Source organism: Diceros bicornis, chromosome 18 (assembly GCF_020826845.1).
Source record: "Diceros bicornis minor isolate mBicDic1 chromosome 18, mDicBic1.mat.cur, whole genome shotgun sequence".
NCBI classification, from domain to species: domain Eukaryota; kingdom Metazoa; phylum Chordata; class Mammalia; order Perissodactyla; family Rhinocerotidae; genus Diceros; species Diceros bicornis.
In genome coordinates, this window is record NC_080757.1 from 46,456,379 (window position 1) to 46,480,069 (window position 23,691).

The 23,691-nt window shown below is 44.5% G+C and overlaps 2 protein-coding genes across 5 annotated transcripts in view; both read left to right on the forward strand.

Annotated features, from left to right (window-relative positions):
- The window catches only part of DCAF7 (DDB1 and CUL4 associated factor 7), a 33,743-nt gene extending 25,194 nt beyond the window's left edge, over nucleotides 1–8,549 (forward strand). Inside the window, exons 6-8 of one of the 3 annotated variants that reach the window (XR_009222733.1) lie at nucleotides 695–812; nucleotides 3,563–3,799; nucleotides 8,478–8,549. Coding sequence is in view for 2 of the 3 variants with exons in the window: in XM_058561326.1 (XP_058417309.1) it covers nucleotides 695–812; nucleotides 3,563–3,735 (291 nt within the window). In the remaining variant the exon portion in view is untranslated. Of the gene's footprint in view, nucleotides 1–694; nucleotides 813–3,562 lie in introns of all 3 variants that reach the window. The other 2 variants (XM_058561326.1, XM_058561325.1) reach the window with 2 other exon arrangements.
- A 5,242-nt stretch (nucleotides 8,550–13,791) lies between these two features.
- Nucleotides 13,792–19,989, forward strand: LOC131417646 (translational activator of cytochrome c oxidase 1). 2 transcript variants are annotated; one of them, XM_058561332.1, is made up of 5 exons: nucleotides 13,792–14,265; nucleotides 15,352–15,458; nucleotides 17,114–17,241; nucleotides 17,773–17,950; nucleotides 18,286–19,989. In XM_058561332.1, the coding sequence occupies exons 1-5, from the start codon at nucleotides 13,986–13,988 to the stop codon at nucleotides 18,484–18,486; spliced, it is 894 nt and encodes a 297-aa protein (XP_058417315.1). In that variant the 5' UTR covers nucleotides 13,792–13,985; the 3' UTR covers nucleotides 18,487–19,989. The 2 variants fall into 2 exon arrangements, with proteins under 2 accessions (XP_058417315.1, XP_058417316.1); XM_058561333.1 differs by having other exon boundaries at nucleotides 15,355–15,458.
- The last annotated feature ends 3,702 nt before the right edge of the window (nucleotides 19,990–23,691 follow it).

Genomic DNA, 23,691 nt, shown 5'->3' on the forward strand with positions numbered 1-23,691 from the left:
CCACAACAAAGAATTACCGGACCCAAAATGTCAGTAGTGCCAAGATTGAGAAAACTTGATCTAGACCAAGGACTATGTGTTAAGAACTTTTAGTACTTGGAGAGTTGAAGTCGGAGCCAAGAAAAGCAATATCTAAAAAGTAAACCCGGTCGTATGTGCTTATGGTGCTGAGAATAGAAACAGGCAGTTGTCCCCTTCTGTAGTCTGGACAGATTCTTCCAGCTTTAGCAAACAGACATGGAAATGGCAGCTCTCTGTAGCCTGTTACTTGGTAAAAGCAATAGTGGAGGTGATTAACTTTGTTTTGGTGAAAACAGCACCTCGGATTTCTTACATTCCAAAATCTGCTTTGAGGACGGGGGCTCTCCTTTCCAGCTGAGCATGCACGGAATTCTTAGCACATGTGCCTAATGGGCTTGGTGGATTATCCACTCTCCTGCATCTCCCCTTCCTTATCAGTCTAAAGGCCCTGTGTTGCTAAGATATGGACTAGAAACTACCTGTGTCATCTTTTTTTTCTTTTTCCTCAATCGTGTAGGTACTTTTAGGACAGAGACCCTCTGTCTCTAGTAGTCTTTATACCCACAAATGAACTAGTTATGCTTAAAAAACATATTTTTTCTTGTGTAGTCTTTTGTGTGTTTTTTCTGTCACACCCTGAAGTTCCTGGGTCTTTTACTTCTCATTTCTACAGGTAGTGATTCTGGACGTCCGAGTTCCCTGCACGCCTGTCGCCCGGTTAAACAACCACCGAGCATGTGTCAATGGCATTGCTTGGGCCCCACATTCATCCTGCCACATCTGTACTGCAGGTAATCGTGGTGGGGGAGGAAAATCAGGGAGGGAAAGTAAGGAGATGTTCCTCTTGTCTCCTTAGAATTGTAATCCTTACTGTTTTCAAGGATAGTTTGAGAGAGTTACACAAAGTAACTCAGTTGAGAGCCTCCGAGACTTGTGAAATTGGAGCAGTCTAAATTTCCAGATGATCTTGTCCCCTCAGTGATATCAGAGCATCTTCCATATATGTTTACATCGTGTGTCGGTTACAGGCTTGGGCCTCATACTGTCCCCCTCTAAAATCTAAGCTGGCACAGAGGACTGAGATCCAGGAATATGGAGAAGAGGGGCAGTCTCTCTTGGATGTAACAGAATCTTTGGGACTGCCAAGATTGACATCTCCCTTGGGAGATATAATGAAACTGCAGTGGGCTCTCGGTGTGTTGAAGGACCCTACGTAGCCTGGCCTGGTCAGTGGTGTGTGACTTGTAGTTTTCATTTTACCATTTGCCAGACCAAAAAGAGTACCGCTTAAAAATATGCTGGCCATCGGTGTGCTTTTATTCTGGGAATAATATGTCACTTATTAAAAATTAAAACACCACAGAGGTATATAAAATAGGAAGGTGAAAGTCATTTTTCTCTTTCCTATCCCACTTCCACCTCAATCCCACTCTCCACAGGTGACCTCTAACAACAGTTAGTGTGTCTTCTTCCAGACCTTTATATGTGGGTACATACGTACACATACCCCCCAGTATGAATCTCCGTCCCTTCATTGTACACAGAAGAGACTCCCCTCCAGCTCCAGAGTACTCTGCTCCTTAGGATCTTTTTTAGTGCCGTGGGTTTCCTTCTAACATACTTTTTCTTCTCCTCACTAATCAGTAGCGTCCTCATTTCCTTGTTCATTATGGAGCCAAAGGAGCAATGTAGTTTGGTGGTTTTCTGCCATTTTAGCATTAATTTGAAAGGCATATGAAGCTTTTCCTGTTTTTGGCCCTCTGCTCCTGCCTGTATGTCTCATTGAGGAGCAGTTGGGGGCCCGCCGCCTTCCTCTGTACCTCAGGTTGTGATCTGACTTCCTCATGATTGCCCTTTTTCCCCAGGGGTGTGGATAGGGAGGGGTGGAAAAAGGAACAAGGAAAGGTATTGTCCATTGTTCATGGAGAACAGTACCGGCCCCCCAGCAGAAGACCGTCTTCTGCTCCTGGTGGCTGCCTCTGCCTGGCTCACTTCTGTTCTGTGTGTTGCACCTGTCTCGAGTCCTTTCAGTTGAAGGAGATGTTGCTGAAGGGTGTGCTTGGTTGAAAATTGAGGAAAGGGAACTTAGTGCTTTACAAGTGCTGAGGGTTTAAAACAATTCCCCAGATCTCTTGACACAGGTGGCCCCGGGGAAGAGCATCTCGCACCTTCCCAAGTTATGCTGCCTTGGCAGGAGGCCAGTGTTGCCTACATGAGGCTGGCCTGTTAGGGTTTAGTTTATTCAAATCTCCTGTGTATCAGAGATGGGCTTTCACATCAGGGTGGGCAGAGGGGATGGGGGGACACTGTGGTCTTGAAGCTCATTGCCTTTTTTTTCCTTCTCTTAAATTAAGAACTTATTATTTTGATTATAAAAGTAATATGACCACATTACAAATCAGTTGGGAACTAGAAAAAGGTAAACATAACTCATAACCTTGCCATCCTAATAGTACCACTGTACTCATCTTGGTATCTTTCCTTCTAGTCATTTTTCATGTGCTTATATATTTTTTGAAGTGATTACCTTCTTTTCTGGTATTTCAGAGGGCCCTTTTCTTGGGGAAATTTTTTTTAATAGTGCATGTCCATACAGCACTTTATCTCTATATAACATCTCATTGAAGTATAAATGTCCATAAAACAGGAGGAAAGGGGCTGGCCCCGTGGCATAGCGGTTAAGTGCGCATGCTCCGCTGTTGGCGGCCCGGGTTGGGTCCCCGCTTGTCAGGCCATGCTGTGGCAGCGTCCCACATAAAGTGGAGCAAGATGGGCATGGATGTTAGCTCAGGGCCAGTCTTCCTTGGCAAAATGAGGAGGATTGGCATGGATGTTAGCTCAGGGCTGATCTTCCTCACAAAAAGAAAAAAAAAAAACAGGAGGAAAAATCCCATTAAATTGAATCATCAGAAAGGACTCTTTAATCACTCATTACTTTAAGTGGCTGAAAATGATGTGTTTTGGGACCATTTTCATCCTATCCCATCCACCTTTCCTGTTGCCTGCCCAGAGGAGACGTGCCCATCTAAAGCCCCATTCTACATGGGCTCTGCTGCAGTGAGTGGAGCCTGGAGACACAGAGTCAGAGGCCTCGCTTTGAGTCCCGGCTCTGTCACTCACTGGCTGTATAGCTCTGTGGTTTGGGGTAAGTGCTTTAACATTTCTTTAATTTTTAATTTTATTTATTTTTCCCCCAAAGCCCCAGTAGATAGTTGTATGTCATAGTTGCACATCCTTCTAGTTGCTGTATATGGGACGCGGCCTCAGCATGGCCAGAGAAGCAGTGCGTCGGTGCACGCCCGGGATCCGAACCCGGGTCACCAGCAGCGGAGCACGCGCACTTAACCACTAAGCCACGGGGCCGGCCCTAACATTTCTGAATCTCAGTTCTGATCTGTGAAATGGGGGCTTAAAATAAAACCTCCTTCCCTGGGGTTTTGATGAGCAAATGCTTTGTAAACTGTGACCGTCCCCCAAATGCGGGAATCATATCCTCATTGCCTGAGTTGTGACTTTGCTTGCTGGCTTTCTCTGTCCCTAGCGGATGACCATCAGGCTCTCATCTGGGACATCCAGCAAATGCCCCGGGCCATCGAGGACCCTATCCTGGCCTATACAGCTGAAGGAGAGATCAACAACGTGCAATGGGCATCGACTCAGCCCGACTGGATTGCCATCTGCTACAACAACTGCCTGGAGATACTCAGAGTGTAATGTTGGTGGTGCCATGCCCACAAGGCAGAGGTTTGTGTGCTTCCCGCCTCTGCCCCACCCCAAAGTAAGAAGAAACATGTTTCCGGTGGCCAGTATGTCTTTCATTGCTTTGCACCCACTGTTACCAGAAGCTGCTCTAGGAGTTCCTGGCCGGTCACCCCATCGCGCTGTGTGCCGGACTCAGTGCTGTGTGGCGCCTCCTCAGCCCAGGGCTGAGTTTTACGATTTTCGCTCCTTTCCTCTTCTCCTTTGGTTCCTCAATTAAAATTTTGTGTAGATTTGTTTCTCAGCTGTTGTGTTAATGAGCATTGTAGGCACTGGGTATGTTTGTATTCATCTGCCCTAGATGTCTCTGTCTGTCTACTGCCCAAGGCAGCAATCTGTGTCCATGTCTGTGTTAGCACTTAAGTGGGAACAAATACCAATTTGAAGTTGTCTTTCCTCCTATTATCAATGTCTTTAACAAATTTCAACTTTGTATATTTTTTAATCTATCAGGCTAATTTTTTTATGAAAAGAATTTTACTCCCTGGTCTCTTCCTTTGTTTCATAGTCCTCTCTATTAGCACCTTACTCTCTTCCCTCAGTGCCTGGATCTGGCACTGGGCCCTTGACCCCACGAGCAGTTTCCTTCTTGAATCACTGCCTGAGTGGAACGTACCTGACCGGGAGTCCCAAACCGCCTTGGTGCTCTGCAGTCGGCCCACTCTCACACCTTTTCTCAGCCTGGCTCTTCTCAAGGGCATTCTGGGCTCCAAAACAGACATGTGAAGCCTTCTGTTACTCCTTGAAGTACCTCTGTCCAAATCCCCTGGGACATACTGGGAACATCTTAGAGCTGAGATAGGCTGATTGGGGTGCCTGACTTGAAGGGAATAGTTTCAGGAAAGCCGAGCTTAGAGCATATTTCCAGTACATGGTTTCAGAGTCTGTTTTTCTCTGCAAATATAAGCCCTAGGCCATTTTCTTTCATGTCTTGAATGATAGGCAAGAATGATCAATAAGCTAAACTTCAGTATCTCTATTTGTTTAGTATACTGTGACTGGTGGTATATTGGCCACTCTATGGATTGAGCCCTCTGAGGTGCGAGTCCTGCTTGAGAGGCACACAATCTGTGCGTGTAACCCTGAACAAGATCTCCTGTAGAGTGTGGGAGACTGTCAGCTCCTATAAGGGATGGACTAATAGGCCATGATGATCCCCGGCTGTCAAGTAAATAGATAGCTACAAAAGAATCAGAGACCCCAGGGTCAGCCAGTTAAGAACTCTATGCACACCTGTCAACCACCCTGCCCCCAGTTTGGTTTCTGAGCAGTATTGGACTTGTAGGCTGCAGATATCTGTTTCCGTTACGTGAATGAGTTCCATGGAAGGGGCTTATATGTGATTCCGACGGTAGGTGAGTCCTTGGGCAGGCAGGGTTTGGGACACACTCAGAATTTTGGGGGAGCGTTGTGTGGTTCTTTGTGCTCTGCCAAGTGCCCAAAAGTTTCTGAGACCCTCTGGGTTGTGTGTCTGAGAGCAGGAGCGTAGCAGACCTTAAGGCTGATGGTTTTGTCCACTTAGGCTCTCACCTGCTCTTGAGAAACAAAACAGTTAGGTTTGTTCTTCTGGGCCCTTAGACTCTTTTAGTTGAGTCTTCTTTTTCAGAAGCAGATGTGTTTGTATCCCCAAAGTCATAGCTCTTTGCTTAACTACACAGGGGCTTGTCCCAAAGGAAAAGGCTCTTTTTTAGTCAGAGTATTTCCCGTTCCAGCTTTTTACTTTCTTATTCTGATTTTGGGGCTCTTTGGCTGGTCCTCTGCTTGACGTTGACTCTTCTGCATTAACCATCAGATTTGCACTGTGTCATTTGGAGATGTAAAGCGAGCAGTTCTTGGTCAAAACCCTCCTCTGCTCATAATTGTGTTTGATGGTTCCAGGGTCTTTCTCTCAAGGGTAGCACGTCTGAGTTGATGGTTGCTTGCTCTAGGAGGTCATCAGGTCCTTCCCGTGGAAAAAGGTCTGAAATGGAGGTCAGAGTGGTAGGAGGAACTGGTTGTGCTGTGGCAGGGGTTAACTACACTGAGTTCTGAGTTAAGATTCCTTTTCTGATCTGCACTTAAACCTGGCCTGAATGCTGAGAAGATTTGTCAACTGGAACTCAAAAACAACCCAGGGAAAAAGAAATTAGGCAATAGTAAATAGAATATATTTGCATAAAGTTGCTATCTACTCTAGAAACCAACAACTTTTGATGCTTTTATTTTTTTCCTTGCCCTATGGACTCCCAGCCCTATCACCTCTCCTTAGGCCCTGCAGTGCAGTCCTTCCTCCTGCTGACATCCCACCTGGGGCCCAGGTGAGACTCCCCAGTCTCCCTAAGCAAACACACACACACTCACAGTTGCTGGGATGCTAGTATTTTGAAGTCACGCTCTCTTAGTCTCCCTTTATGGCACAGGCCAGATGGCCTCGTGGCTGAGGAGGGGATTTCTACAGTCTCAGGATTTAGAAAGCCTCTTAGCCAGCCGTTCTCTGGGAAGCAGAGATCTGTTGTAGTTTCAAAAGCAAGTGTCTGTTTAATTTGTTTAGGTTCTCAAATTGACAGCCAGAGAGAATGGGTAGGAGACTCTGGATCTGCTCTCCTCGAGTGTGAGAAGAGCGGCTGCCAGAACTTCACTGGGAAGGCCACGGTGGCACCTCTGGACTCTGACTCTGCTGGCAGTGGCCCTTTAATTGCTATTGGCCCCCTGAGCTGAAGCTGCCTTTGTTTTCCTTGTCTGCTCTGAGGGGAGAGGCAGGTGCTGAATAAATTAGGCCTCGGGTTCCATGTCAGAGAGCTGGTGAATGGGTACAAGTCCTTCAAAAGCTTGAGTATTTACACCCAGGAGAGTGGGAACCCTCTCCTTCCAGGGAGGAGCCAGGCTGCCAGGCTGCAAGGTGAGGACTGGAAGAGGGAAGATATTTGATAACAGGGTGACAATTTCTTATCAGAACCAGGATCAGCTCTCAGAGAACTGGTTAAGATTTGGGAAGGAACAAAAAAAATTGAGACTCCTACAAGGTTTTGATGATAGTTTAGGCTGAAATTTTAAGAGGAGATTTAGGATGTGGAGGAAAATCAATGGCAAGTGTTTCTTTAGATCAAAGGAGGAAGTATTAGAGGGCCGTAAAGGTGTGAGGTGGGAAGCATTGAGACTGTTGTGTGGCTATGAAGTGAGACTGTGCCCTTGGCCGTTGTCAGCCTTCCTGGACCATTCATTAGGTATGTGATGCTAGGTAACTGTGGGGATGGGACAACAGCTCAGGGCAGAGGAGCCCCTCCCTGCAGCAATGCAGCCATAGGTGATGTTTGGTGGTGGAAATCTGCAGGTGTTGAGAGTCTCGTGACCATTCCAGACCACGGCTCTTCCTGGTTGTAGGTTTGTAGAGAGCAGAAGCAGCAGAGGTTGTCATGCTGACTTTTCCTCCCTTTCTGTTCTCTTCTTCTTATCTTCCCACTCCCTTTCTACTGTAGAACTTTCTCCCTGCTGTAGCCTGGGCCTTGAATTCCTAGGCTGTAAAGACATGTAGGAGCTGCAGGGTTTACCAAACATGGGACGGCCAGCCCAGTACCCTGCCTCCACCTTCCCCAGTTTGACAATATGGCAGCTCCTTCGACTGCCTGGCTTGGGGTAAGGGAGACCATTGAAGTAGAAGCCTCAAGGGAGACTCTTCCCATTACTCTTTGCACTCCAGGTTGAGGAAGGAGGGTCATGCTTGGCCCTTAAATTGGGTTTTCCCTGGGAGGAGAGCTGAGCTGAGCAGTCACTGTGAACTCTGGGCCAGCTACTGAGAGTGTCTCATGTTACAGAACCTCGCCCACCTCTCCCACCTGCACCTTCTTCTTCCACAGTTGTCATTGCTGCTAATGGTCAAAGTCAAATGTATGGCCACATGGGATGGGCCGGGTCCTCTCAGGCTACTTTCTAGATGTTATTTTTTAAATATGGAAACATGCAGGTGCCTTCCCAGAGAGGCTTGGACTGGTATATCAAACCAGAAACAAATAAGCTAATGAAAGTATGAATTCAAGAAGAGAGGTTGGCAGTCTGTGTAACAACCGGAAAACTTAGATGGTTTGTGGGACAACCCAGTGAATATGAACTTGCAATATCTACTATTTAAAAGAAATGTTCTCACCTTGGGTTGATTGTGGTATACAGTGTGTTCTGAAACTTGTTCAGCTAAAGCTTTGACTTGCTTGAGTCGAGTATGAATCATTTGCTTTGGTTTCTGTGTATTTTATGACCCCTTTGTCAGTGACTTTCTATTCCTCCTCCCCTGAGTGTGAATTTGTAGCATGATTGTACAAACCTCTATGTAGAAAATGGGGATTTCTTGTTCTCTGAAATGTTAAGCTCTAGCCAATCAATTTCTGTCCCCTTTAGCCTAGTGTGTCTGAACTTACTTTCTTGTTTTATATTTAAACTTTTCCTCTATACTATAGGTTTTGTGGCATCCCGTGGTCAGGTAGAGAGGAAGCTGCCCCTTGCAGAACTGTACTATAACCGTTTTTCTTTTTAAAATATTATTTTCACAGGACTGATTGTACACAGGGCTTTTAATAAAATTTTAACACTGTGCTGTGAAACCATGATAGTAAACTCCATCAAAGGCTACTTCAAAGGCACCTGAAAGTGGAATGTTATATCTATGACTTTGTTTCTTGCTTCCTGAGTATATTAAACCTAATTTTCACCCTTTCATTCTGTTTCAGCCTCCTGTATAAGAAGTACCATATTTTCTGCCCATCATACTTTGTAATAAAACTTGAACATGTATAGATTGACTGAATTTCTTCTTGTGATGAATTCAGTTCTTCCCATTCTGCCAGTATGGTCTTCGCAGAATGGCTGGCATTCTGAGACACTGGCTGGGGGATTAGACTCTGCCGCAGCCCATCACACTATCTGACAGCCTGACTCATCACCTTTAACAAAACAGAGAGCACCTTCGCTATGCTGGGGGCCATGACCGTCAAGTTGCTCACAGTCTACTAGAGGAGACATCCGCATGAACAAATACAGTGTTGTGCAATAACAGGTGTGTTCAGGCTTACTGGTGGCCCTGAGGAGTTGGTCATCACCTATGACTGGGTGGGACCCAGAGGGGGTCAGGGAAAAAAAACTTCACAAGACGAAGGATGCTTGAACTGGGTTTTGAAGGCTGAATAGGAGTTCTCTGGGAATAGGGAAAAGCATTTAAGACAGAGAGAACATCTATGTACAGATCTATAAAGGCAAGAATGTGATCACATTCAGAGATTTACAAGTTGATGTGGGGTTTCATATGGGGAATGTGGGAAATGTGGCTAGAGAAGTAAGCAGGAGCCGGATCAGGCAGAGTCTTGTGTGTTTTGCAGAAAGTTTAGACCTTACTCCTGTATGAGACTTTGGAAAATGTACATAGAGGGAAGTGATGCTCAGAATTGCATTTTAGGAGGCAGTGAAGAAAGTGCCTCTGAGTGGGGGGTGAGACAGGGAGTCAGTTCACCTATTAAAATAGTCAAAGTGAGAAAAAAGTCAAAGCCTGAACTAAGCAGCAGCAGAGAGGAAGACAGGACACAACGGAAGAGACTTAAGAGATGGGATAGTCAGGAATCAGTAATCTATTGGCTGTGAAGGATGACAAAGAAATAACTCCCAGATCCCATGGGTTTGGACACCAGGCTCTGACAGCTCTAGAGTTTCCAAGTCGAAGCCAGTTTCCCAAGCCTGTGCCCCGACATGGTAGGATGGAGAAGGAGTTCCTATCCCCACTGCCACTCAAATGCTGTGAGTCCTGCATGAATACTCCCCCCATTTATTTTGATTTTCATTCTTTGCTCATGTTGGGCCATTTCAAGGGAAGAGAAGAAAGGCAAATTGTGATTGGTTCAGTGACCTAGGATTTAGTAAGTGTCTGCCACTGTGTTAGAAGACGGAGCTGAGGGTGGCAGTGGGTCTGTGTAGAGAAGTTTAAATTTTATGTGGCAAAAAGAGCAGCTGCTGGCTCTGTTGGAGCTGTGCTACATGGTCTAACGGTATATTTTATGGGAAATATGTGATTCTTGCTCTGGAGTTTTTAAGGGGAAAGCTGGAGAGTAATACTGACTGTATTCATCTTGATAGACTGGGTTATACTGCAGTAACAAACCCCCAAATCTTGGAGACTGACCACAACAAAAGTTTGGTTTTTTTGCTTACATGAAGTCTGTTGGAGGTTGGTCAGCCCTCCTTCACCTGCAGCTACGTCATCCAGAACATGTGGCCTCTAAGGTCACTTTGGAGCAGGGGGAAGTATGTTTTTCAGGATAGGCCTGGAAGTGGCTTACTCACTTCTGCCCATATCTGCCAAATGTGGTCACATGGTTCCAACCTAACTGCAAGAAGGTCAAGAAATGTAGTCCGTTTGCCTAGGAAGGGGAATAAAGTGGTAAATAGATCATAATGCCTCTGCCACACCATCAAATTAGCAAAGTATCTGGAATAATAACCAATGTCATCTCATTCATTGAGAGCTGCTAGTACTGGACAACGCTTGTTCAAACCTAGCAGAATGGGGGCCGGCCCCCTGGCTTAGCGGTTAAGTGTGTGCACTCCACTACTGGCGGCCCAGGTTCCGATCCTGGGCGTGCACCGACGCGCCGCTTCTCCAGCCATGCTGAGGTGGCGTCCCACATACAGCAACTAGAAGGATGTGCAACTACGACGTACAACTATTCTACTGGGGCTTTGGGGAAAAAAAAAAGGAGGAGGACTGGCAATAGATGTTAGCTCAGAGCCAGTCTTCCTGAGTAAAAAGAGGAGGATTAGCATGGATGTTAGCTCAGGGCTGATCTTCCTCACAAAAAAAAAAAAAAAAACCTAACAGAATGATGCCTTCAGCCAGTCTCTAGCATCCAAGGTTCATTGTTAGTTAATGATTTCAGTGATACCGACAACCAGGCCTCTAGAGATGGTTCAGTCACCTGTGAATTTATTGTGAGACAGTAAATATTAGCTTAGACTGAGAAAGTAAAAATCTGCCCTGCCATTCATCACAGATAAACAGACACAGATAAAACCAGCTGCAAAGTTAACAGGAAACAATATTTCTCCCAAGCACACTGCAACTTAAAGAGTCATAACAATTCCATTCTCTGAGTGACTAGTTTTTTTTAATTCACTGAGAAACTTTGTTCTCTAAAATCGTAGACTGTCAGAAAGTTTGCTGTTTGAAATTTTATCAGTGAGAATGTAGCTTTACAGTCTTGCTTGGAGAATCTAAGTCACTGTGACAGAGAAGCAGCCTTGATTTCCAACCCGGGTGTAGAGCTTCAAATCAGGGGTGTCTGAACACATCATTCCACATCTATCTTAACTTCGTAGTTTCCAAGGAAACCAAACCCTGGGTCCGCTTTGCAGTCCACAGCTGATGTTGATCCTCTTTTTATACAGTTCTGTGTTCCTTTGAGCCTGTCAAACTTCATTTCATTGAAATTTTACCTAACCTCTACCCTTCCCCATAATCCTGTCTTTTCCTTTGTCTGGTGAGACCCGCCCAGCCCCCCACCCCACCCCACCCCCGCCTCGTCTGGTGTGCAGTCTTCCTTGTTGGCAGCGAGTCAGCCTGCCTTCCTTGGACTATAGGTTTGCCTGGTGACTTAGGTTGATTGGGCGAGGGCAATCTCAAACTTTGTTTTGGCCTCTACGCTTATTTGCAATTATAAATTCCATTCATTTGCTTTTTACTACTCAAAGTAACATTTGTATTAAACTATATATTTTTCCAGTTTTATTGAGATATAATTGACATACAACATTGTATTAGTTTAAGGTGTACAATGTATTTTTAAATTACAAAACATAATACTATAATAGCTAGTAAGCACATGGAAAGATGCTCAACATCATTAGTTATTAGAGAAATACAGATCTTTGACTTACAATGGGGTTACATCCTGATAAATGCATCATAAGTTGAAAATGTTCAAAGTCGAAATGCATTTAATACACCTAACCTACCGAATGTCATAGATTAGCCTAGCCTACTTTAAACGTGCTCAGAACACTTACATTAGCCTGCAGTTGGGCAAAATCATCTAACACAAAGCCTGTTCTTTAATAAAGTGTTGACTACCTCATGTAATTTATTGACTGCTGTACTGCAAGTGAGAAACAGAATGGTTGTATGGGTACAGAATAGTTGTAAGTGTATCCGTTGTTTACCCTCGTGATTGCATGGCTGACTGGGAGCTGTGGCTCGCTGCCACTTCCCAGCATCACAAGAGAGAATCCTACTGCATATCGCCAGCCCAGGAAAAGATCAAAATTCAAAGTACGATTTCTACTGAATACATATTGCTTTTGCATCATTGTAAAGTTGAAAAATTGTAAGTCGATCCATCATAAGTTGGGGACTGTCTATACAAATCAAAACCACGATGACATACCACTTCATGCCTACTAGGATGGCAACAGCTATAGTCAAAAAGAGATGATGATAAGTGTTGGCAAGGATGTGGAGAAAATGGAAACCTATTGCTGATGGGAATGTAAAATGATGCAATCATTTTGGAAAACAGTCTAGTAGTTCCTCAAAAGGTTAAACATAGAGTTTTATAGAGTTAAACATATAGGTTAAACATATAGAGTTACTATATGACCATCAGTTCTACTCCTAGGTATATACTCAAGAGAAATGAAAACATGTCTCCACATAAAAACCTGTACATGAATGTTCACAACAGCATTATTCATAATAGTCAAAAGGTAGAAACAACTCAAATGTCCATCAACTGATGAATGGATCAATAAAATGTATATTCATACAATGGAGTATTATTTGGCAATGAAAAGGAATGAAGTACTGATACATGCTAAACATGAATGAACCGTGAAAATGTTATGCTAAGTGAAAGAAGCCCATCATAAAGGACCACATATTGTATGATTTCATCACATGAAATGTCCAGAATAGGTAAACCCATAGAGACAGAAGTAAATTGGTGATTGCCAATTGTGCTGATTGTGGTGATGGCTGCACACATCTGTGAATATACTAAAAACCATTGTACACTTTAAATTGGTGACTTGTACCATATGTGGATTATATGTCAATAAAGTTGTTATTAAAAAAACCCAAGAACTGTGCTGGGCAAGTACAGCCCTGCTCTCAAAGAATTTAATATTGTGGCAGAGATAGACATAAACATTTTGAAAAAGGTAAGTGCTAAGGTACAGACATGAAGGCGTGAAGGGTTATGTGAGCACACAGAGTAGGGCATCTAAGCCCAAGTGGAGAATTTGAAGATATCTTCCTCTGGTGGAAAATGATACCTGAGCTGAATCCGGAAGGAAAAACAAAAATTAGCCATGTGTGAAGTGAGGCGGAACATAGACCAGCAAGGACACAGGTCTGTGCTTAATACAGGAATTGGGAGAAGTACTAGGAGCAACCTGGTGTTTCTAACCTGCCAGATACAAGGATAGTCTCAGCCCAAGTAGCTTGGATAACAAATAATAAAAGAACGATTCATAAGTGACTGCTAAAAATTCAAAGGAGGACTCCTAAGAAGGCTTTACGCTGCTGCTATCTATATAAAACCTTTTTACTTTAATGTTCCAAAGGCTTATTTTGTGTTTTCAATCTTCCTGTGTTGGTAAAGCAAGTAGTAGCATCCTTATTTACAGATAGGATAGAGGAAGTTCACCGAGACTAAATGATTGGGCAAATCGCATCTCGGTGGCGGTTGAATAACATATTTCTTTGCAACAATAAAACGTTTATCATTCTGGACCTGCTCAGAGTTAGGAAGCAATTCGGAAGCAAAATCAGCTTCATAACTCAGATGTATCTATCAGATCATTGTGGGAAATAAAATCCTGAGCTCCCCAAGCAACCGGGAGGGATTGAGCATGGGGTTCCCCCACCTCGGCCCGAGTTCCGCACCGTTGTGAGAGACGAGCGAGTACCGTGCGACGGCGGAACGGATTTTGCCGGCGCTGGGGAGGCATTTTTGGAACGGACTGGGGAAAGGAAGTGTGCTGCACTATCGCGGGTACCCACTCCCGGCTTCTGCGGGGACGGTGCGGGTCGTTCGCGTTCCGGCTGTCCCGGGTGAGCCTGAGCCTTTAGGTCTCCGGTGACGGGTGGAAGCCACCACAGGCTCCAGACCTGGTTGTTTCGGCGGCACACGGAACGGGCCGACGTTGGCCGCTGTTCTTTCGCTGCTCTTGCTGACCTTGGCCCAGGGTCGGAGCCCATGGCAGCTTGGACTGCCGTCAGCCTGAGCAGGGCCGCTGCCCCTTGCTTGCGGGCGCGAGGCCCCGGGGCCCGGGCGGCTCTTCCGCTCGGCCCCCCGGCCTCCCAGCCTGCGTCCTCGGACTGTAGCCCCGATCGGGGCAGGATGCTGCACCTCACCGCGGCGGTCCCCGCCGGGCACAACAAGTGGTCCAAAGTCCGGCACATCAAGGGTCCCAAGGACACCGAAAGAAGTCGCATCTTCTCCAAGCTCTGTTTGAGCATCCGCCTAGCGGTTAAACGTAAGAACCTATCTACACTGGGTGTCCCCACGCACCTTTACAGACGCTGAGCGTCTGCCATCTTGTCAGGGAGCTGCTCTTAGGAAGATAAGATGGTAAAAGGGAGATAAGACTTCATCCTAGTCTGTATCTGGGTATTTCATAGAAACAGACCCTAAGAGTAAAGTCACATGTGTCTCTCTCCTGAAGAGACAAATCAAGCCCTCTGCAGTCCCCTCTGGTGGCACACAGGTTGTGGCAGGGGCATTGAGTAAAGCTATTACTTGCCTAGGCCTCAGTTTGCTTAGTTAGGGTTCCTGAGATACATTTTCTTGGAAGGTGGGTTTGCAACCATGTCTCTTCTCAGTTATATAGCCACTGTAACAAAAGGCTTTTTTGTATTTGTAGGAGTGGAGAAAAAATCCTGTAAAAAGCACAGACTTTGGAGACAGGAAGACTTGGTTTCTGTCACTTACTGTATGACCTTGAGCAAATGGCTTAACCTTGCTGAGATTCAGTTCCCTTCTGTAAAACAGGGATAGTGCCCACCTTGAAGTAGTTTCTGGCACATAATAGGCACTTGGTAAATATTCATTTACCTCTAGAACTCATGCCTGGTATTTCTCTTTGCTTCCTTTTATACTAAATTGTTGATGTTGAGTTCAACCAACACTATTGAGTGTTTGTTATGTGCCAGGCACTGATAATACAAGGATAATGAGATATAGCCCCTACCCTCAGAGAGAGCATGATTATAATGTCATGAGTATTTCAATAATTAAGCACAAAATAATAGAATCAGAGCAAGGGGTACTAATAAGTCCAGGAAATGTTGGTACCATTTACATCTGTTACCTCTTCATCTGATGCAAAGTGGTGTTTGCTGAAACCTAGCAGAAAGATATCCATCCTTAAAGACAGAGTGAATTAGAAACTACTTTTCCAAAATACTTCTCCACCATATCCCATTCAAACTCTGGATAAACTAACCGAGAGCTAGAGGGTGACTTGCTACTCTATTGGCTTGGGGAGGCAGGGTGCAGAAATCTCTTTTTTATTCCATGCTGTAATGAGATATTTTCACTCACTCTTTTCTGTCTATCTCAGAAGGAGGCCCCAACCCTGAGCTCAACAGCAATCTGGCCAGCATCTTAGAGGTGTGTCGCAGCAAACACATGCCCAAGTCAACAATTGAGGCATCGCTGAAAATGGAGGTGTGTCCTCAGTTTGACATTCTTGTTATTGATCTCAGACCCTCCAGGGTCCATGTCTGAAAGGCCACCAAACATTCCTTAAATTATGAGAGAGAAGGGTAGCATTGTGGTTGACACCCTCAACCCAGAGCCTTCTGGTGGCTCTATGTCCTTGGACATTGGTTATAGGAGCACGATCAGAAATAGGATGGATAGACAACGTACAGAACCATACAGCCGAGGACTGCTTAGTCAAGTTGTGAGGAGATGGGGTAGAAGGAAGGGGCACAGTGTGGGGAAGGCCCTGGTGTTAGATTGAGGAAGCGTTTGTTTTTCTTTTTCTTTTTCTTTTTTTATTTATTTATTTTTTTGTGAGGAGGACTAGCCCTGAGCTAACATCTGATGCCAATCCTCCCCTTTTTTCCTTGAGGAAGATTGGCCCTGAGCTAACATCCGTGGCCATCTTCCTCCACTTTATATGGGATGCCGCCACAGCATGGCTTGACAAATGGTGAGTCAGTGCATGCACGCCCAGGATCCGAACCTATGATCCTCAGGCCACGGCAGCGGAGTGCACGCACTTAACCGCTTGCGCCACCAGGCCGGCCCCTGTTTTTCTTTTTAGATATTTATGCCCTAAAGGAGAAAAGCCAGTAGAAACAGAGAGGGTGCCGGTGATGGTGATGGTGGGAGGACTAGGGATGTAGAGCCCAGGTGAGGGGACACCTCTTCCTCTGGGGCAAGTAGGAAGGATCTGAGGAAGTAATAATCATCTTAATAGCTAATAGTTATTGAGTACTTACTCTAAACCAAATACTTTGATAAGAATTCTGTATGCGTTATCTCACTGAATCCTCAAAACAGCCTTAAGTGGAAACTGAGAACAGAAAGCTTAGGTGACCAAGTCACACAGAACATGACAGACTTGAAACCAGTCAGACTCCAGAGCCTGTGCTCTATCCACTATACATACTGCCTTCCTGTGGGCTGTGGTGCAGATAAGGTGGTGGAGGCAGAGGATTTTCCCCCACCTGGTGGTCCTTTATTTCCTTTGTAAAAGAGGAAGGAAGAAGTCATCAGTTGACAGTTCCTGGGAGGCAGAAGGGCTTGGAGAGAGTGATGAAGATCAGATGCATGGGCAAGGGATGAATAGAGGTGGCATGGGAGGTCTAGGTGAGATTGGTCATTAGAGTTTTTGATTGATTGTTTAAATTTTGTGGCTATGCTATTTTCAGTGGCTCTTATGATAGGGCCCAGGTATGTAATTTCCCACAGCAGTTACTCAGCAGCCCAGGGGTAGGAGCATTGAGACTTCACAGGTGGGTTTCAGGCGGGATGGGGTGTAGGAGGATGAGTCTTGGTGGGAGTGACTGGGGGACAGATGTGGGATTCCGCAGGGGAGGGGAGGGAACAAAGTGGGGAGATAGCTGATTGATTGTTCAGGGACCAGAGAAATAGACTCCCTTCCAAGGAATGGGTAGTACTTCCACTTAGCTCAAAAGTTGGTCCCAAGGGTCTCCTCTCAGAGGGTGGGGACAAAAATAAAGACTTGAGAGCCTAGGCTCTACCCCAGAGAGCCTATCCCATGGAATCCACTTTGTGGTGTCTGTGGCTCTGGGCTGACATGCAGGAGGGATTAGGGAAACAGGAAAATGTGCTCATGTTGTTTATTGCAGAAAACCAAGGACGTTTATTTGCTTTATGAGGGTCGAGGCCCTGGTGGCTCTTCTCTGCTCATTGAAGTATTATCTAACAGTGGCTCCAAGTGCCATTCAGACATCAAACACATCCTGAACAAGAATGGGTAGGTGTGTGTCTGGGGAGAGTGGAAGAGGATGGAGCCTTGAGGTTCCAATTCTTTGCAAGGAAAGTACTGTTGTTCCTGGTGGAGTTTCAAGTTTTAAGCACACTTCATATTTAGCAGAATCCAAATGGGATCATTTATTCTCCTTTAATGTGTTTTGTACTAGGCAGGATCTAAAAGACTTGTTCATCACATGTAGAAGGACCTCGTTGTCCCATTATCCCCTCTATAGGCATATAATGTCAAGGTCTTAAAATGTACCACCAGGACTGGAGTCTTAATGGCACAGGAAATGACGAGCAAAGTCTTTGCATCCTCCAAACTCTCATCAGGGCAGAAAATAGAGGGTGGGGAGATGTTTGAATTATTCCTTTGCCCAGCGGTAGCTGCATCTTCTCCTTCAGGAAGAGAGCTGCTCCATGTCTGTCTGTACTCCCGAGGCTGAGTGGGAAGTAGAGTGTTAGAACGCAGTGCTGTGTGGAAGCTGAGTGTCTGAAGGCATTCACTCTGGCCCCTTTCCTTTCCTATCAGGGGAATGATGGCTGAAGGAGCTCGCCACTCCTTTGACAAAAAGGGGGTGATTGTGGTTGGAGTGGAGGACAGAGAGAAGAACGCTGTGAACCTAGAGCGTGCCCTGGAGCTGGCAATCGAAGCAGGAGCTGAGGATGTCAAGGAAACTGAAGACGAAGAGGAAAAGAACATTTTTAAAGTGAGTATGAAGCCTTAGTGTTTGGTGGACTTGCGAGAGGGTCCTAATAGACATTTTAAGGCATGCCTCTCGGTTTCTTGTTTCCTGCACCTGGGGTGCAGGTGACATAAAGAGTTCACATATTGCACAAACATTTATTAAATGAATAATGGATAGGGCTTACTCTACTGAGGACTGTGAGAAGGATTCAGAACACTGAAAACTATTTCTCTGCCAGTGAAGAGCTTAAACCTAGTGATACAGTATAGTAGTTCCATTCAGGTTTTGCAGAGTTCTCTCTGGCTTTGTCCTGTTATCTCCTGGCTCCTCACCTCGTGACTTTCCTTTGCCCCTAGTTTATTTGTGATGCCTCTTCACTGCATCAAGTGAGGAAGAAGCTGGACTCCCTGGGCTTGTGTTCTGCGTCTTGTACGCTGGAGTTCATCCCCAACACAAAGGTGCGGCTGGCTGACCCCGACCTGGAGCAGGCTGCCCGTCTCATCCAGGCTCTCGGCAACCATGAGGATGTGATCCAGGTCTATGACAACATTGAGTAACCAGTCTGTGTGTGCCCTTGGGCTCCTTCCGAGGCAACTGGCAGCCTATTCTGGAGCACAGGCTTCTGCAGCATCCTCTGAGACTGAAGCAGATGGGGGACCTAGCAGGTTAGGAGGCATAAGGACTGCAGCTCTATGGCTAAGGGAATCACCACATCTCTGTGGGGCCTCTTTGTCAGCTCTGCTGGTATGTCAGAGCCCTCCTGGATGAGTCCCCCCACTCCCTCCTGGATGCAGGGTGGCGCCAGCCAGCTGATCAGACTCTGATCTCAGGAAGTTGGCCCTTGTGGGGATGGTAGGTGCCCTGAGGGCGCGTGTACTAGAAACTGCTCTTAAATAATAACAGTGATTGATCTGGTTTGCTGCATCGCTGTTGTATGACCCTTCAGTTTTCCTGGGTTTATGTCCAGCTCTTGGGACCCTCTTGACTTCCTTTCAAGTCTATGGGCTTAGTTCCACTACTCCAGTCCCAGGACTGTTGTTTATTTATTTATTTTTTTTGATTGACCAGAGAAATGTAACTCTCTTCAGGCGCTCTGTCCTCTGCTGCTGGTCTAATGGCCTAAACCTGTCGTTGATTCATGCAACTAATATTTATCGAACACTTACTATGTACCAGAAACTGCACTTATCAGGAGCACAAGCTATTTAATTGGTGCCCTGTGTTAGATCCTGCTCTAAGACAAAGGACCTCAGAGGGAAGACACAGGACTGCTCTCCACTGGAGCTGTCCCAGGGCAGTGTGAGCTGCTGTGCATGCATCCTTGTTCTCTTCATGTGGCCTCTGTGCCCTGCTTCTGCCAGGGAGCTTCAAGCTCTAACCCAGTAGGAAATCAAGTGCCAATGATAAGGGACTACCAGGACCTACTTTGCCCAGGCCCCTGTGTGTTCTGAGATTGGTCAGAGTGGACCTGTCAGCAGATTGGACTGCTCTCAGACAAGGCTATGCCAAGCTGGTTTTGAAAGCTGCTTGGTCCCCAGAATGCCTAACCCTAGCTCCTTTTCATCCCTGATGCCAAATGATGGAGCACAGGAAACTGGAGAGGAAAGGAGAACAGAAGGAAGGGTGAAGGGGTGAGTCAGAAGCCTGGCCAGGTAGGAAATAGGGCCCTTGGTGCCTTTTGCTCCTAAGAATCACTTCTGGGTTTAGAGAGACCAGGGGTGCCAACTACCTGTGCTGTAGCCCATCAAGCATGTTGGGCCTGGAGTAGCTTTTTGATCCCTGTCATTCACCTACTTATAAATTGTTTAAGCAGTTCTGAGCTCACGAGTCATTTTCCTGAAGGAGCCTCAAGTAAATGAGGATGGAAAAGAACAAACACCAAATTGGGTATAAATGTTAACTTCAGCTTCTAGGAAAAACAGATTACTAATTCCATAGTGACTTCAACAGCTGGAGAGCAAAGGCTAGGGGGAGGAAAAGCAATGAAATAATCCATGATCATGCCAAAGCATATGCTCTTATACCTCATTTCAGAATCCTGATACTACCTGGGATTCTTTAGTTTTTATAGGACATAACTCATCCAAATATCTGAATAGCACATCATTGAAATAGGGCAACTTCAAGTTTAAATGCTGCTTCATAATTTACAAGATACTTTTTTGTGTGTGTGTGTGTGAGAAAGATCAGCCCTGAGCTAACATCCATGCCAATCCTCCTCCTTTTTTGCTGAGGAAGACCGGCCCTGGGCTAACATCTGTGCCCATCTTCTTCCACTTTATATGGGACACTGCCACAACATGGCCTGACAAGCAGTGCATTGGTGCGCACTTAACTGCTACGCCATGGAGCCGGCCCTCATTTGTTTGGTTTTTTTTTGCTTTTCATAACAAACCTATAAAATAGGCCAAGTGTTTTATGCACAAATGATCTCATACCAAGCAGATGAGAACAGGTCTAATAGTACACTTTGTACTGATAGACCTTGGTTTATAAAAATAGCTGTTTTGTAAATGTTGAATATAAATTAATTTAGAGGACTCTGATAATTTCTGATCTGAAAAATATGCACTATGGGAGCCCACTCTGGGAGGGAATTTGGCTACTCCTATGAGTAGTCCTCTAATCTAATAGGATTTGTTAATATGGATTCTTGTGTAACTAATTTTCTTACATCAAGGCATACTAGACAGCTCTGCACTGACCCCTGGTGGTGGTGCAGTCTTTGCTGTAGTTAATATGGGAAAGGTGGAAATGAAACCTTACTTGGACCTGTTCTGCCTCTAGATCTGGTATAGAGACCCTTAGCTACATAAATTAAATAGTTAACTAACTACATAACTGAATAGTTAAATAGAGAGGGCATGAGTTACTCTGCCACTAAAAATTATTTTTCAAGGAATATTTTATGTCAGAGAAAATGTTTACAATATAATGTTAATTGCAAAACAAAGATGCAAAACTATATGTATAGTATGGTCCAAATTTTAAAATATGTATCATACTGTATATATGAACTTTTTAAAAAAGACAAGAAGGAAGTGTACCAAAATACCAAAACTGGTTATATCTGGGTGATGATATTATAACTGAGCTTTATTTTCTAAAATCATGTATTACTTTTATCAGGGGAAGCATTTTTTAAAAAAGAAAATTTGTCATATTATTGTCCATCTAGGGAGACAGCACATGAGAGGCCGGGAGTCAGGTGCACCTTAAAGTCAGAAGAACGGAGTCTGGTCCTGGCTTGCCTTTGCCTTATCTTTGGTCATTGTCTTAGCAGCACAGAATCATTCAACACCTTGCAGCTGGCTTGGGCTCACTTTCAAGTGTCCTTTCAGTGGATGGAGGTATCTCTCTCCGTAGCCTTGACTCTTACAAGAAGTGTTCATGCGGTAGGTGGGTGCCCCACCCCACCCCCCTGCCAGAGGCCCCGACTGAATTGAGCAGGAACAGTGAAGGTTCTGCCTCCAGCCAACCATGGAAATTCAACTATGTGGTTGAGTTACTTTTTTTTTTTTCTCTCTGAAGCTTAGACTATATCAGTCAATAAAGCTTCAAACTCTAAGAGAGGCCAACTTCTAGACTTTTATTTGAATCCCTGGGAACTTCTCTGGAGACATTCTATGAAGAGAAAATAAATGAGCCAATAGATCTGGCAAAAGAGAGTGTTAAGATAGATACCATACTAGTCTTAACTGAAATCACTTTCTCTCTTATCTACCCCCAGACAGTGAATGGGACAGCAGTTTTCACTTTTTTCTCTTTTTGTCTTTCTTTCGTCTAGGCCAAAAAGGTAACATTTATTGTTTCTTTAAAAAGTCAAACTTTACAGAAAAATGTAACAACAACAAAAAAGTCCCATCTAATCCTATCTCCTAAGATATAACCACCATTAACAATCTACTCTATTCCAGTCATTGGAACCAGTCTGCTGGGGAACAAACTCTGACTCTGCCAATTGCTAGCAACCCTGAACAAGAACTTAATCTCTTTGCACCTATTTCTTTATCTATAAAATGGGGATAATAATACCTATTTCATAGGGCTGTTTTGAGAAATAAGTTAATATGTGTTAAGAATTTAAAACAGTATCTACTAATAGTAAGTGTTTAATAAATGTTGGCCTTTTTTCCCACCAAGTATGAATGAACATTTTTAAAAATTGAAATGTGATCACTGTGTACATTTCTGCTTTACAACCTGTTTTTTTTTTCCCACTTCCTACTATATCATGGACACCTGAAGGTAGTATGGAGAAGTCTGCTTCATTCTTTTTGGTAGCTACATAGTATTTTATTGTATTAATTAATACACCATAATTTATTTAACTAGTCTCCTATCAGCTGACATTTGGATTGCTATCTTATCGCTTCTCGGCCTTTTGGCTAAGATCAGGTGTGGATTGCTATCTTACAAAAGATGCTTCAATGAACATTCTTTACCTTTGCTCACTTGCAAAGTATTCTTTAGGATAAATTTATAGAATGGAATTTCAAAATGAAAGAGATTCTTCTTTAGAATAAATGTCAGTAATATATAAAACATCATGGTTGTAAAAATTTTCCATGTACATCATTCCTTAACAATGCAGATAAACTAACTGGTTGAATTGGTAATCTGAATATATTCCACTTTACCTCTGAATTAAAAGAATTTTCCTCAAATCAGGTGATAAGTTTGTTGGTTTGTTTTCTTTTTTTTTACACCAAATTCACTGAGAATTCATTAATTTGTATTTATTGTTCCCTATCATATGTCCAAGTGTCCCTATGCTCTTGAAAGAAAAAAAGGAAACTGTCCAGCTGGTGTATGATTGGGCTGCCTAACGGGACCAGCATTTTCTGAGGTCCTGAGCACTAAGGGTAGGTTGTGATCTTTGGGGTCAGATATGGCTCAGGTGCTTAACCAAGGGCATCTACTCAGTGTAAAACCAGGGGAACAGAATTGAGAAGGCATGGCCTAGCTGGGAGCCTTCACATGGGGAAAATGAAGAGTGAGGGGAGAAACAACATAGAAAGAGCAGATAAAATATATAGCTAAAAGGGCACACTTGTGGAAATTATATTCAATTACTAGCATCCCCATTTGAGGTTCATTTATTCAACAAATACTTGTTTTTTGAATGTGTTATGAAAGATGCTAGACATACCAATTTGAATGACACAGCTTCTGTCTCTGTGTTTACTTTCTTAAAGGCAATCACATTAGAGTAGGACAAGTACTTTGATCAAGAAAGTACCAGGTGCTCTGGTACCCAGATTTGGGGGTATCTGCCTAGAAAGGTTTCCTGGAGAGAGTGATGTTTATGCTTAGTTCTTCCCTGACAGAACGGGGGTGGAGGCAAGAGTGCAGGAAAAGAGAGTTTGAAACAGAGAAAAATAGCACATGCAGAGGTGTAGAGGCGGGAGAGAGTCATATTTGAGGAATTGCCAGTGGTTCTGTGTGGCCAGAATATAGAATTTGAATGATAGGGTTGGGGAGGTGGGAAAATGAAAAACTTGTGGCTGGAGAATGGCCTGGCTCCTGAAGGGCCTTCTTAGCTACATTCCTGTATTTGACTTATCCTAAGGGCGATGGGAAACTATAAAGTTTTTAAGCAGAGCATGACAAGATCAGGTGTCTGTTTTGAAAAGATCACCCTGTGATGTAAGCACACATTGGGAGGCTGTTACACTAATCCAAGTAAGAGATTTTGGTGGTTTGAACTAGGATGGTGGAGCTGGGGACAGGAGAGGAGTGGACAGATTGGAGACATGGTC